This window comes from Geosmithia morbida (assembly GCF_012550715.1).
Source record: "Geosmithia morbida isolate 1262 chromosome Unknown scaffold_4, whole genome shotgun sequence".
Lineage (NCBI taxonomy): Eukaryota > Fungi > Ascomycota > Sordariomycetes > Hypocreales > Bionectriaceae > Geosmithia > Geosmithia morbida.
In genome coordinates this window covers 333,654-348,425 of record NW_023336191.1, presented here as the reverse complement: position 1 = coordinate 348,425, position 14,772 = coordinate 333,654, and the positions used below count along the sequence as shown (strand labels likewise).

Genomic DNA, 14,772 nt, shown 5'->3' with positions numbered 1-14,772 from the left:
GGAAGTCGGAAAAGCAAAATGCTTCTACAACCAACAGAGGGAGTTAGGCAAGAGTAAGATTGGGAAAATAGTTTTTTTTTCTTCTTCTCTGGGTCCTCTCCGGGGTCAAATTCTTGAAGAGTAAGGGTAGAGAAGAGAAGATGGTGAGTGAATCGATTCTTATCCGTATCCCGCTTCCTCATCACAGAGAGAGCTCACCTTGGAAAACTCACCTTTGTCTGCCATCTTCCATTCTTCCTCTTTTCCTGATGACCGCACCACTCGACCTCACCGCCTTCCATTTACGGCAATAGTCGGCTTTAGATGAGCGACTACGGAGGGAGTACGGAGTATGGAGGATGAGGTGCCGTGATTGGTCAGAGGTCCGGCCTCCCTTTGAATTTGGCTCTTCTGATCGCCTTTGATGATGGATACATGTCCCACTACCATATCCTTGCAGTGTCATGATGTACCCTTCAACAGTCTTCATCCAATGACTTGAAATGCATAATCAAGACTCGAGTAGACCATCTATCTCTACTATTAACACCACCACTTCTTGCTACTGCTACTGCTACTGCTACTGCTACTGCTACTGCTACTGCTACTGCTACTGCTACTGCTACTGCTACTGCTACTGCTACTGCTACTGCTNCTGCTACTGCTACTGCTACTGCTACTGCTACTGCTACTGCTACTGCTACTGCTACTGCTACTGCTACTGCTACTGCTACTGCTACTACTACTACTATTGCTACTCTCTTGATTACTCTTTCCAACTTCTCAATATGACCGGCAGTCTTTGTTTCGTTGACCATTCACGAGCCCGCGTCGATTCAACAGATGCTAGCTCTCATGTCTGATGTACATGCTGTCGCCCTTGACTACCTCCCTTCTCCCACTATTACTACTTCCATTCTCATCACAGACCACCCCGTAGCCTCTGCAGTTGGCTGAGCAACCCGAACCCGCCGGGAAGCGACCTGTCCTCAGCCGTCGTCGTCGTCGTCGTCGTCGTCGTCGTCGTCGTCGTCGTCGTCGTCGTAGTCCCCGTAGCTGATGATGTCGCATCGGCTGACCTGAGAGACGAGGCAGCGCTATTCTTCCTGGGTCTCCCCCCACCGACGTCGAGTCTCTGCTCGTCCCGCCTCGCAGCCTGCTCCATCTCCCTCATGAGCTCCCTGTGCCTGTCCTCGACCATCTTGGCCAGGCTCTCGATGAAGCGCGTGCGGCCCTTCTCCTCGGCCGTCCCCTTCCACAGCGTCGTCAACTCCTTGAGCTCCTCCACGCGCTGGGCGGCCCTGGCCACGCCCTCCACGGGGTCATCCTGGGACGGAGATGAAGACGACGACGACGACGACAGCAGAGTCGCCACCTCCTCGCGCAGCTTCCTGGTCACCTCCTGCCCCTTGTCCTCCAGGCTCTGCTGCTGCTGGGACCCGGGCTCGGGCGCCGACACGGACAGGAACGACGACCCGACCGACAGCTCCGACGGGGGGAAGGGGAATTCCATCGCGTCGCCAAAGGTCTTGATGACCGAATCGAGTCGTTCGCGCACCAGCTTGAGGGTCCGAAGCTGCTTGATATGAGACGGCTCGAGGGGGTCGTCAACCTTGGATACCTCGGCCGGGCCTCTCTGCTGCTGCTGCTGCTGCTCACCACCACTGTCCTCCCCCTGCTGATGCTGTCCATTGTTGTCGAGGTCCTCAATCTCAGCTTGTAGGCCCCTCGGTACGAACAGCGCGATATCTTCATGCAGCGTCTCATTCATGGTCTCTGTGAGGCTGAGCGTCTCGCCCCGTAGAAGCTCCACCTCGTATGCCAGACGGCTCCCGCTGCGCAGGATCTCGTCGGTGATCGACGTGAGCGTCGTCGTCAGCCGCGTCGTGTGCGCGTTGAGCTGGTTGAGCAGGGCCTGCGCCTGGGACGACAGCTCGGCCGTGCTGCTGGACGAGGGGCCGTCGAGGCTGGCGCTCGCTAAGGCCGAGCGCTGCTGCAAGGGTGGCAGGTTTCCATTTAGGAACGAGGCCGGGTCGAACGAGGCCGATAGGAAGGGCTTGAGGAAGTCGTCGGATGTGTGGCTCGACCTGGCCTGGACCACTTGGCGGGAGACGCCGCGGGCGTGACCGGCCCTCAGGGATGAGGCGGTGCTGTTTGTGCGTCGGCGTGCAGATTTGAAGTCTGACATCCTCTTTCTCTTCTCTCTCTTTGCCCTTGACTCTCTTTCTTTTTCCTCTCGATCCTTTTTCTGGTGGATAGCATATATTACGCCGTCGTCTTTTTCTTCCTTTTTCTTTTCCCTTTTCCCTTCCCCTTTGCTGGTTGCTGTTGTTGTTGATATTCACTTCGTTTTACCATGCGGTTGATGCCAGATTTCGTTTGGTTGGCTCCATTGACCTCAACGCCGATAATGAGCCGACCATTTACAACCTCGATATTGTACCAGTCACACTGAAAAATTCAACGTCGAAAAAAAAAACCCCAGACTGAATAAATCACTGAGAAAGAAAGACTGGAAGAAAGGGAGAGGGAAGAAGAAGAAGAAATCACAAAAGCAGGCATAAATAACTGGTTTCAATTCCATAAAAAAAAATTCATCCTTCTGCTTGCTTTTTTTTTCTTCTCACTATCCTCCCCGAGATCACATCTAGTCATGACCGATACAGACACCGAAATGAAGATTGACCCGTCGCGCGCCCAGTCTCTCATCTCGAGCATCTCAACGGTGAGAGAGCGCATCGCCAAGGTGGCAGGTGGCAGAGACGTATGTTCCTTTCATTTCCAAAAAAAAAAGAAAAAATTTCAGGGATCAGGACGAGACCTCCCTATATTCTCAATATAGTACCTACCGATATACGAGAGAACTTTCAATCTGACAGAGGCGAACCGAACCGAACCGAAAGATCAACAGGTCCGCCTCGTCGCCGTATCCAAGCTCAAACCCGTCAACGATATTCTCGCCCTGCATCAGGCCCCTTCGTCACCTCAAAGCCACTTTGGCGAGAATTACGCCCAGGAACTCAGTCAGAAGGCTGAGCTTCTTCCCCGTTCTATCAACTGGCACTTCATCGGTGGTCTTCAATCCGGTAAGTCTATCCACTCTTTTTCTCTCTTCTCCAAGTCTTATCTCTCTCGCTTTTTTTTCCAACCCATTTATTATTATCTCACCTTCTTTTTTTCATCCCTCTTTCCCCCTCCCCCCCCTTTTTTTCCCCCTTCTTCTCTTGCACATCTCATCCCTCTACTGACTACCCGCCCAATCCCCAGGACACTGCAAGTCCCTCGCCCGCATCCCAAACCTCTTCAGCGTATCCAGCGTCGACACGCTGAAAAAGGCGCGTCTGCTGAGCACGGCCCGCTCCTCCCTCCAGGCGTCCGACCCGTCCCTGCCCGACATAGCGGTGCACGTCCAGGTCAACACGTCCGGCGAGGATGCCAAGTCCGGCTGCGCCCCCGGCGCCGACGCCGTGGCCCTGTGCCGCGAGGTCCTCCAGTCCCTTCCGGGCTTGCGCCTCGCGGGGCTGATGACCATCGGGGCCATCGCCCGGAGCAAGGCTGCCGACGAGAACGAGGACTTCGTCGCCCTTAGACGACAGAGGGATCTGGTCGCCCGAGAGCTGGGGGTCGAGCCGGCCAGCCTGGAGCTGAGCATGGGCATGAGCGAGGATTTCGAGGGTGCTATCCGTCTCGGTAGCGATGAGGTCAGGGTCGGTAGCTCCATCTTCGGCCAGAGGCCTCTCAAGGCGGATGCCAAGATCAAGGAATGAACGGGGTGAAGCACGTGCATTCGATACACAATGCATACTCTCTTCTTTCCCTTCGTTTTGATTCCCCCTTCTCTTCTGCCCAAAACCACGATTCATCAGCAGGTATAACAGTGATCGAGTCAAAAATTGCCTTTTTTATTTATATATATATACTCTTTGGCTGCGTGAAGAAAAAAAAGTTTCAAAAAATAGTACGCTCAAGAGAAGTTGAGAAATCTAAGAAGAATAAGGAGGGGGTAGAAAATGATGTGATGATGATAAAGAATACTAATAAGAGTTCGGGGGAGGGGGGGGAGGAGATATCAGGTGATCAGGTGACCATGACATTTGCAAATGCCTCGGAAATCTCTGCACGAGACCGCGGTCCTTCGTACTCGGGAATCTTGGATACACCCAACGACAGGCTATCTTGCATCGTCTTCAGTAGGATGGGAGCCACCGTATCCCCGGTTGCACGGATGGTCAGGCGGATCATCTGTTTCGGTCAGGGTTAGTCAAGAATTTCGAAAGAGATTGAAGAAAAGGGGAGGAACCCCTCGAAAGCCAGGGAAGAGGGTGGGAAACGTAATGAGAAAGGAAGTGAGAAAGGCACGGGGGAGAGGAGGAGATGGAGGGAGGGCAGTGTGTGCTTACCTGACTAGCATAATTAGGCTCCAACCTCATCAGACAGCCAAACTTGCCCCCCTCGGACGTATGCAGCACACCAGCACCGACGACGTTCTTGGGATTCGGATCCACCATGTCCAGCACACGCAGCCTGAAACCCTCGACTGTCCTGGCGACGAAATCCGGCGTCATCTCCCGCGTCGTCTCCTTGCCGGGCGGCAGACCAAAGATACTCTGGGCCTCTCGGGGAGCCCCACCAATCTGCTTCCACCTCTTGAAGAAATCCTCGGCCGACAGGTCGGCGGGGTCCATGAACTTGTGTACGGTGACGGGCAGCTTGAGGGTGATGGACTGCAGGGCGCCGGCGAGGTAGCTGACCCGCATGGTCGGGCTCTTCTCAAAGACGTTCTTGGCCTCGAACATGATGACCTGCTGGGACTGGGAGCCCACCTCGACGACGCTGTCCGCAAGAGTCTTGATGTCCCAGCTCAGCTTGCCCTTTTCCGAGGCTTCGAGGTCCAGGGTCGTGGTGAAGGAGCCCATCTGTGCCGGTGACTTGTTCTTGAAGTAGGTGATCAGGCAGGCCATCTGGCCGCGGTACTCGGACCGCACGCCAACCTGGATCTGTCCATCCTCGAAGAGGACGCCGTCGGCACGCAGGAGGAGCCGGCTGTACCCTTTCTCCCAGCCGGGGGAAAGGTGCGCCGCGCTGGCCAGGTTAGGTACCGACGCGGGACCCATGTCCAATCCGGCTAGGTCCGAGGCACCGTATGCGGAGCCGCCGGCAGCTGCAGCGGCTCCGTTGGCGTCCCCGTTGGTCTTCTTGACCGGTCGGGCCATGGCCAGCTCCGCCTTGTCGGCGTTGGCATCCTTACCGCCGACGACCCAGGTGCGGCGGTCGCTGGTGTTGGCCTGCTTCTGCTGCAGCCGGAAGAGCAGAGCCGACTGGCGCTCCGGGAAGGGCGGCATCTCGTCGCACACGGTGCGGAGCAGATCGTCGGTCGGCATCGACGCCAGCGCCAGGTACTCGCACGCCCTCTGCTGCATCTCCGGATCGAGTGTGTGGCTGTAGAGGTCGAATACCCCCACCAGCTGAGGCTTGATCTCCGGGAACAGGTTGACAAACTTGACAAAGCACGACAGGATCATGGATCGCGTGCTGGACGAGGCCGGCAAGATCTTGCTCTGCAGCGCCAGGAACTGCTCGATGGGGCTGCATTTCGGCTGGTCCGCCACCAGGTGGCCGAACTCGCCGAGGATATAGGCGCCGATCTTGACCAGGCTCTCATGGCACTGGCTCGACCGCAGGTAACGGATGATGTTCTGGGCTGCGTACACCTGGAGCTCCTCGTTGTTGGTCACGATCTGGATGACTCGCTGCCACACCTCGTCGCTGACGTGGTCACCCGCCATGGCGATCAGGCGCAGGGAGATGTCGACGTACCACTGCACGTCGGTGGCATATTTCTCGCACAGGATGGCAATCTTGAGCACCATCTCCTCGCGGATGGAGAAGTCGGCACTCTGGAGATACTGCAGGAGCTCGGCGACGATGACCTGCGCATTGTCCGTGTCGCACATGCTGTAGAGGAGGTCGAGACCCTTCCGCCGCACACTGATGTCGCGGTCCTTGAGGGAGCCGAGGATGATGTCCTGGTGCGCCTTGATGGGGCCTAGCGTCTCGGTGCGGGAGGCCAGGTGCGTCATGGCCTCGAGACCGAGGTACCGCACGTTGGTCTCGCGGCTCTGGATGAAGCGGCCCAGGCGGGTCGAGATCTGCTTCATGAGGGCCTCCTCCGTGTCGAGGTGGATGATGAGGTTGATGGCCTCGAACAGGACAGCCTTCTGGGCGTTGTTCTGCTGGACGTTCTTGATGGGCTCCATAGCCAGGTCGAGGATCTTCTGGAGCACGTCGCGGATCATGTCCCGCACGTAGGTGTCCTCCGCCGGCGGGAAGTACTGCAGGAGCCGCAGAAGCTTGACCTGCAGCCAGGGGCACGGCACCTTGTAGTACAGGTAGTCGGTGGTGTATTCGCCGTCGATGACGATGCGCTTGAGCCGGGCGGCAGCCTTGGCGTAGGCGCCCTTGTACTGCTCCAGGTTGTCCTGGGCCAAGGCCATGACGAGCGAGGTGACGGAGAGGGCGACGCCGAGGTCAGTGTCGTCCATGAGGTGGACGATGCGTTCTGCCCACTGCGGGGAGACGATGTCGGGGTGCTTCCGGTAGAGGCGGAGGAGGGTCAAGGCCGATTTCTTCTTGACGAAGGATTTCGAGGTCCTGGATCGGGCATCGGTCAGGATGCAAAACAGGCGTCTAGGAAAAGCACGCGAGGCAATGCAGAGAAGAAGGAAACGTACGGTGAGATTAGGAGGCGGTGGACCTCTGAGCTGAGAGCCTCGCCCATCTCGCGACCGCCGATATTGGCGATGGCGTGCAGGGCGAGGCAGTTGTATAGCTCGTTGTGGTCGAGCAGGTCCTTACGGATACTGTTGACGACGAGGTGGAGGAGCTCGTGCTGCTCATGGAGGAACAGGGTCATGGCCAGGTATCCGATCTGCTTCTCGGAGAACTTGTTGGCCGAGACGAGGTTGACGGCCTCGAGATGGCCGAATTCGACGTCCCAGCCGAGGATGTAGATGTACAGCAGCTTGCAGACGTACTTCTTCTTGTGGTAGCCGCTCAGGTTGCCGTCCTTGAACTTGTTGCGGATGTTGGCCAGCTCCTTGTTGATACGCTTCTCCTCGAGCTCGCGGGCGCGGGCGTTTCTCAGGTCGGCAATGAATTGGACCAGACCGCGCATGTTGGCATTGCTGCTGCTCGAACGGCCGAGGAAGCCGCCGCTTGGTGTCGACATTTTGGGTGGCCGGGGAAGTTGACCGTCTTTCTATATATTTTATGGTGTGTGTCTGTTGTCCTGGTGGGCCGGTCGGATCGGGGAGTTCGGTTCAGGGAGAGGAGGAGGGGCGCACACTCGTGCGACGACAGCAACTTTATACAGTCTAAGAGAAGAGGTATCGCATAGTCGAGAAGGGGGGGTAGCCGTGGCAGTCTAGGGTCACGAAGATGGCATCGAAAAAAGGGGGGGGGGAAGGAAAATGAAGAAGGAAAGGTTGGTCTCGGTCGCGGCCGACAGTCAAGGCTCGGACGCGGGAAAAGGATCTGTTATGGGAGAGAAGTGAAATGTCGAGGTCGTTCGAGGGGTTCTTTTTTTGGGGGGGGGTTTAAGGAAAAGGGTTCAAGGTCAGTGCCGACCGCCCTCGACCAGATGGCAACTCAGATTGGCGGCAAGAGTAGAAAAGAGGGGCTGAATGGGGAGAGAGCGACGTCTTCAGGTATTGTCAAAGAAGGAAACAAACGGTGACGGGTTTCAACGGGTGTTTAGAGGGTACGAGAGGTTTTTTTTTTTGGTTTTAATCGTAGTATTTGCTGGTAAGTAGCAAGTAAGAAAGAAGGGGAGGAAGACGAGGGTAATTGTACCGTTGGTAGGTACTAAGGCATTATTATTTACTGATAAGTTGCTGGGTGCTTTCAACGGCGGAATTTCCATCCATGTCACATTACTACTCACTACGTATGGGCTGATAATACTTACTTGTACATGTAGCGGTACTGCTACGGAGTATTGATATTGATATTACTTATACTATACGAGTAGGCTGTACGAAGAGGTAGGGCCTATTGTCCGACTCGGCGCTGCAGCTTGTGTACGGGCATTCGTCGGAAGAAGAGTCCCCCAACTTCCCTCAGAAAAGCCTCTAGGGAGTGTCGGATAGATGGAGAGACAGAGCTGGGGCAGGTGGACGTCTAGCCAGGGCCAAGGCGGTTGAGTCGCGTATCGGCATGGACGAGCGCGCATGGTCCGAACACACGACATGTATTATCATCATCATCATTATCGAGCATTGGCGAGTATTGAATATATTACTCCGGACGGAGTACGGATTACAGATTTACAGGTTACATCCCCAGGATATTCCACCTTGGCCAGTTTTACAAGTAAAGTACCCTGTACTGCGTAGTAATCAGCCGTCGCCAATTGAACCTCTGTCCGGTTGGGAACAGGAAAGCTCCCGACCGTCCAGGCCCATTCGTCACCATACATCATCGAGACAGGAACCGCGTCCGCCCTGATCTGCTCCCCCAGGATTCCTCTCCCTCGAATCGGGACCGCAATAGCATGTGATGTCACCATGCGCGCGACCACTGTCTGCTGCGAGCAAGTGCTTGCCTACTACTAGCACCACTGCTAGCAGCCTCCTCCCGGGCCAGCAGCTCGCCACCACCTCCGCCTTCTCCATCTCCACCGCAGCTGCCGTCGTCAGCAGGAGGACATATGCCGTCCAGTCTGGCGGTGCACCCCGCTTCCAAGTCTTCAACCGACGCTCGAAGTGGCTGCAAAAGGAGCGTGCCGCGTCGAATCCCGAGCTGAGCCGCCAGGCCGACTATCTCAAAGATGAGGTGGCCGTGCGCGTCACCGAGCGGTTGCTGGTATGACGATGCCCTCCAGCTCGAAAGGATCAAGAGAATATCACGAAGAAGGAGATGGGGGAGAGAGAGAGGAGCTGACAAGATATGAATGGCAGGACATCAAACGCCGCTTCCCGCGCGTTCTCGATCTAGGAGCCAACTCTTGCAACATCGCGCGAGCCCTCGTGCAGGACAACCCGAGCCCGGACCCGTCGATGCCGCCGTCGCCACCGCTGGCAACACGGATAGACGAGCTCGTGGCCGCCGAGTCATCCGAGGCCCTGCTGTACCGCGACGCGGCGCACGAGTTCAACGGCCGGCTGACGATGCGGCGCGAGGTGCTCGAGGACGAGGAGTCGCTGCCCTACCCGCCCGGGACGTTCGACCTGGTCGTCAGCTCACTGAGCATGCACTGGGTCAACGACCTCCCCGGCGTCCTCGCCCAGATCAACAGCGTGCTCAAGCCCGACTGCCCTTTCATCGGCGCCATGCTGGGAGGCGACACGCTGTACGAGCTGCGCACGTCGCTCCAGCTGGCCGAGCAGGAGAGGCGGGGTGGCATCTCCCCGCGCGTGTCGCCCCTCGCCGACGTCCGCGACGTCGGCGGCCTGCTGCAGAAGGCCGGCTTCAAGATGCTCACCGTCGACGTCGACGACATCATCGTCGACTACCCGGACTCGTTTGCCCTGATGCAGGACCTCCAGTCCATGGGCGAGTCCAACGCCGTCCTGGGCCGCGAGATGGGTCCCATCTCCAGGGATCTGCTGCTCGCCACCGACGCCATCTATCGAGAGCTCCACGGGAACCCGGACGGCACGCTCCCCGCTACTTTCAGGATAATTTACATGATCGGCTGGCATGAGTCTCCTGATCAGGCCAAACCTCTTCCCAGGGGCAGCGCCGATATCAATCTCAAGGACATTCTCGAAACCGAATAGGGCCCGACACACATGTACACGCACACGTACACACACACACACACACACATATATATATATATATATATATATATAAGCGTTGATTTTCGTTTTTCCTCTCGTCAAGATGGCATGATAAACAACAACAAAAAAAAAAAAAAAAAGATGCAGTGTACCATAAGGAGGTTCCCTTCTTTTCTTTTAAAAAAAAATAATAATTGTTATTTTTAAAATTCAAATGCCAGAAATCATCATGTCTTTTGTGCTCAACTATTCCTGGCAGTAGCAGAGAGCCGCTCATCCCCACCACCAACTTCTATACTTTTATGCTCTTGTCTCTTTGTTAAACCCTGCGCCAGTCCGTCATAGTCCTTCCGATGCACCCTAGACCAGCAACCTCGACCACCTTTTCGTGCCAGCTGAGCAGCACGCTCATGGCCGCCGAAGTGGACTCGTTGGCTCCGGGTCGCGAGGCCACCTGGGTGAAGCCGCCGGTAGACTCGGGCGTCATCTTGCCGGGGGTCCTGGAAGCCTTGGGGGATCCCGATCCCATTCCCTTGTAGCTGTTTTTATTTTATTTCATTTTCCTCTCGTCAGTCTATTGTTGTCCTATGCATTCCTTATTCGTTTGGGGAGTGAGTTTTTTTTTTCAAGGGTATGGTGACGTACATGCACTTCATCAGCACGTCGAGAGCCTCGCTACCTCCGTCAGAGGCGTAGATGTTCTTCAGGAGGGGTGTCATCTCACTAGCCTTGATGGACTGGAGGACCTCGATGATGGTCTGAAGGTACATGTCCTGCATAGGGTCAGCAAGCGGTTCAGGGTCAAGCGGTTACACCTGGTTAGAGAGAGAAGAGAAGGAGAAGGAGGAGGGAAAGAGACAGGGGAGTTTCAAAGGGGGGGGGGGGGGGGGGGGGGGGGGGGGGGGGGGGGGGGGGGGGGGGGGGGGGGGGGGGGGGGGGGGGGGGGGGGGGGGGGGGGGAGAGAGGAAAAAGAGGATAAATCACCTTGGCTCCCTCGGTACCATTGTAGACTGGCATGTCGAGAGCTCCCCTCAACGCACCCTCGGCATCACCGCCCCGGAGAAGCTGGCGAACCTGGTTGGACAGCTGTCGCACCTCGGGCTCCGTGACCTCGGGCTGAGCGGGCTGCAAGGTGGTGGTGTCGAAGTTGACGCTCGAATCCTCGGTCAGGGCATCAATGTTGATGGTGCGCCAGGCGTCACTCAGGGTGGCGCTGGTGTGCTGCTGAATGATGGACATTGTGGGATTGTGGGTTGGGGGGGGGAGGGGGGATCGGAGGAGTTAGGCCAGGCCAGAGGTGGTCGGGATTGTGCTGCTATTTCTCTTCTGGGACCCCTCAGTTCGACAAGGGATGGCTTCGGGAATTCTCGTTTGCGCGTCGTGCGTGGCCGTGATGCGGTGGGAAGCCGAAGTATCGGAAGCTGGCTTGGTTGTGTTTGGTGACCGATTGATGATGCTGCCGGGCGTTTAGGCGGGGAAACGTGACGATGGGAGGCCGGCCACGGCGGGCTGTGAGAGAGAGAGAGAGCTTTAGCTGCTACGGATACCAGCAGCTACGTTTAACTTGTAGGCTGGTTACCCTATAGACCTCTGCGGTCCTGGGCAGCGCGAGCAATGATGAAGCCATTTTGTCCTGTATATCGGACTTTTTTTGTTTGTTTTTGGTCTTGGACAGATATTCAGTAAGATTGAATATCACTGAGTCGTTAGGGACTTGTTTTCAAATGTGAATCGAGCTCTTTTTTTTTTTTCTTCCTTTTTCCTTTTTTCGTGTGCGGTGGTTCATATACATCAACAGTCTGTCTTTTTTTTTTTTTTTTTGCCTGTTCACAACAAGGCTGAAGTCGAGATGTGTACAACGTATGTAACATTCAGAGAATCACATTAAGAACAGTGAGATACAGCACCACCGACAGCCAATAGTAGCAGCAGCAGTAATAAGAGTAGCCTTGAGTTATACATGGGTTTTTCTGACCTAAACAACGTTACTCGTATTCACCTTAGACTTGTGCTCGCTCAGCAGAGACCAAGGCAGTCTAACCCGCCTAAAACCGAGGCTTGGGGCTTGGCCGGTGTGTAGCTGGGGCACACCGAGAAGCAGAGACTGGTGGTTGCGGTGAAAGATAGGTCCAGAATGTGACAAAAGGTCGGCTGCATGTGCTGCCAGATTGCAGACTGCATGACGACGAGGACAGGGGGGGGGGGCGCTTTGGGGCTTTGGGGCTTTGTATTCGGTCCTACGATGAGGTTGGCGAGCAACCAAGTCATCGAGTCGTAACATTGCGTACATGTTATATGTTGGTATCAATAGCTAGCTGCCTACCAATGAACAAGAGAAGAGAACTACGTATCAGTGTCCGTAACGAATCTCCAGAGCTCGTACTCGGGAGTCCTGCGCCCTGACCGGTCACCAGCAAAGATGCGGTGGTGGTGGTGTTGGTGATCGTCTCATGGTCTCTTTTTTTTTTTTTTTTTTGCATTCCCATTCATCATTGTCATATTCTTTATTCGCCACCTTGTTTTGAAGTGAAAAGAGGGAAGCTAGTAACAACAACTCTCAATCTCTTCACCATGCCGCCCCCTCCCAAAAAAAAGGGGGAGGGGGGATTCTCTTTGCCGACAGATGGCGGCCATCTGAGCTAAGAAATCACGAGCAAAGAAGGCATCGTACTGTACGGAGGATCACCACTACCAAGTGGTAATACTGCGACGTACGATACACGTAATAGTCAGTAAATAACTCCCCATGGCTCAGTTATCGCCATGTCCCTGGTAACATGTAGTTTGTGACGGGCCCCGTTATGGAGTCAATGGCACAATCCAGCCTACGTGAACCGACTCCTCACCTCCTACAGATTACATTGACGGTAGTGATAACCGGCGGCCAAAACAGATTCATCAACCAGTTACGGAGTATCACATACAACGGTTTACTCAGCCCAACAAAGGTGGACAAAGAGAACAAAAAGCCAGATTTCCAAGATAGATAAATAAATAAATCCCATCCTCCTCCTCCCTTCACAGCAAATTACCACTCACACCCCCCTTCCTCATCGGTATGCACACCCCTTCCTCCACCTCACATGGGTTGTCAATTCTCTCCCTCCCTCCCCCCTGCGGCCGCACCGAGGCGCTGTAGTGAAGAGGGCGGAAGTGTTCCCCGGAGGGGAGACCAACCCCCCTCTTGCTTCACAGTCTCCGACCATTTTAATTGCGAATAGCGTCGGCTCGCATACCCGACCCTAGGGGATGTTGGGACCAGCCTCTTGGATCCGGGGGAGGGTTCCACGGGTTGATGAGGTGTCCTCCCCCCTTCTGTCTCGACTCGGTAGTGGTACGGTACCTTGCACGTACATATTGCACTTTGAGAAGCTGCGCACGGGAACCATCTTCCACTCGTAGAGAGAGACAGATGTCTTAGTATGGGACGAGGTTCGTTGAGTTGAGGTTTGTTGGAAAGTATCATGAATTTTTTTTTTTAATTTTTTTTTTTTTTTAATTTTTTGGCTCTACGATGCACACACACACACACACACACACATACATACACGAGTCATGATTCCCGTAAACATACGAGAACGACGCGCCTCTACTGGTAGTTCCTCTTCCGACGGGGAACCACGTAACCGCGATGAGTCACAGGCCAGAGATGTAGAGTATCAGTAGACAACAAAAAAAAAGGAAGAGGCCTGTGGTGTTACGGAGACAATGCATGCGCTAGCACTACACCGTACCGTACCGTACTTGTAGCTATAAAAAGTTGAGCAGGAGAGAGAGTTATCAGAATCATATAGATGATGAGAGATGGTCTCATCATGTCAAACGTTACTGCCGTACTGGTACCGTACCGGCGGACCGGAAACACATCCTGTCGGGCCCTTTGTCGTTGAAGCCAGGGCCGGGGGGGGGCGGAAGCCGAGGTTAAGGGGGGACTGGAAAAAAAAAGGGCCCCTTGGGATCAGAAAGGCGGATGGGCGGGATGCTACTCCGTAATATGGAATGTCCTGGAATTGATTCTGGAAGATGGGTTCTTCGTCTGGTGACTTTTATTAATATCTATCTACCCCCCCCCCCCCCCCCCCCCCCCCCCCCCTTTCCCCCATTGGAATCAGTCAAGAAGATGAGAAAGACGGAAAGAAAGAAGAAAAGAAGAACCTTGATCAACTTGGATTGTTCCCATGTAAACCACGTTGCATAATCCCTGTCTGACGCGCGCGGGTGGCAAGAATAGACACTGTACAGATGTGTACAGATGTATACAGTAATACTCTGAGTCGTACACCGTACGAGCAGTGACAAGCGTAATTACTACAGATTAGCTAGTTATATTACTACTACGTCGGGGTACTTTTATCGACATGGACGTACGAGCAGAGGTATTGGGGCTTGAGTACTGTGAGTATCATTCACGGTCCAGCGAGTCCCTGTTCATCAAATCGAGATTACTTATGCGCAGACCCCGACAAGTACATAATTAGTATACTCGTACTCTATGCAATGCCATAGAGGAAAAGAAGAGGACCAACAGAAGCAGTCGTGAGCGAGCATGTCCGTACCTCTGCAGAGTATTAACTATGTATTGAATATATTACAGCTCATAGAAGATGCAAGATGATCGTTGCCTTAGTGACATGAGAATCATGTCCCATCAACGACGACCCTCTCTCTCCTCCCCCCCCCCCTTTTCTTTGACAAGGTAACACGACAGTTCGGGTGCCCGCTTTCAGTGCCTGCATGACCATGTGGGCGTCGTAGGGGGGGGGGGGGGGGAGACACTGAGACATGTCCATCCGCTCCCTGTCGACCCGCATAATATATCCGTATCCGTACTGTGGCGTCGAATGGAGAAAGGAAGGAGAGGGAGAAGGTACGGGTAAGCGGATGATGGAACCCACTCTCGTCCATATGAAGACTACTCTGCCATGCTCATTGTCCCTGCTACCGACAATCAATACAATTCATATAAGAGGAGAGAGAGAGAGAGAGGAGAGAGAGGAGAGAGAGAAGAGAG

At 54.8% G+C, this 14,772-nt stretch overlaps 5 protein-coding genes across 5 annotated transcripts; 2 read left to right on the top strand and 3 right to left on the bottom strand.

The window, feature by feature from the left end:
- Nucleotides 1–901: 901 nt before the first annotated feature.
- GMORB2_5593 (uncharacterized protein) lies at nt 902–2,167 on the bottom strand (the record flags this gene model as incomplete). The annotated part of the gene is made up of 1 exon (XM_035467563.1): nt 902–2,167. The coding sequence occupies one exon, from the start codon at nt 2,165–2,167 to the stop codon at nt 902–904; it is 1,266 nt and encodes a 421-aa protein (XP_035322529.1).
- A 465-nt stretch (nt 2,168–2,632) lies between these two features.
- On the top strand, nt 2,633–3,746 carry GMORB2_5592 (PLP dependent protein; the record flags this gene model as incomplete). Its single annotated transcript, XM_035467562.1, has 3 exons — nt 2,633–2,743; nt 2,891–3,053; nt 3,247–3,746. 3 exons carry the CDS (start codon nt 2,633–2,635, stop codon nt 3,744–3,746), a joined length of 774 nt encoding a protein of 257 aa, XP_035322528.1.
- A 310-nt stretch (nt 3,747–4,056) lies between these two features.
- GMORB2_5591 (AP-2 complex subunit alpha) lies at nt 4,057–7,207 on the bottom strand (the record flags this gene model as incomplete). Its single annotated transcript, XM_035467561.1, has 3 exons — nt 4,057–4,221; nt 4,380–6,630; nt 6,711–7,207. 3 exons carry the CDS (start codon nt 7,205–7,207, stop codon nt 4,057–4,059), a joined length of 2,913 nt encoding a protein of 970 aa, XP_035322527.1.
- A 1,328-nt stretch (nt 7,208–8,535) lies between these two features.
- On the top strand, nt 8,536–10,300 carry GMORB2_5590 (NADH dehydrogenase; the record flags this gene model as incomplete). The annotated part of the gene is made up of 3 exons (XM_035467560.1): nt 8,536–8,841; nt 8,937–9,682; nt 10,126–10,300. The coding sequence occupies 3 exons, from the start codon at nt 8,536–8,538 to the stop codon at nt 10,298–10,300; spliced, it is 1,227 nt and encodes a 408-aa protein (XP_035322526.1).
- Nucleotides 10,081–11,000, bottom strand: GMORB2_5589 (actin related protein 2/3 complex, subunit 5; the record flags this gene model as incomplete). Its single annotated transcript, XM_035467559.1, has 3 exons — nt 10,081–10,300; nt 10,407–10,534; nt 10,746–11,000. The coding sequence occupies 3 exons, from the start codon at nt 10,998–11,000 to the stop codon at nt 10,081–10,083; spliced, it is 603 nt and encodes a 200-aa protein (XP_035322525.1).
- Between the last annotated feature and the right edge of the window lie 3,772 nt (nt 11,001–14,772).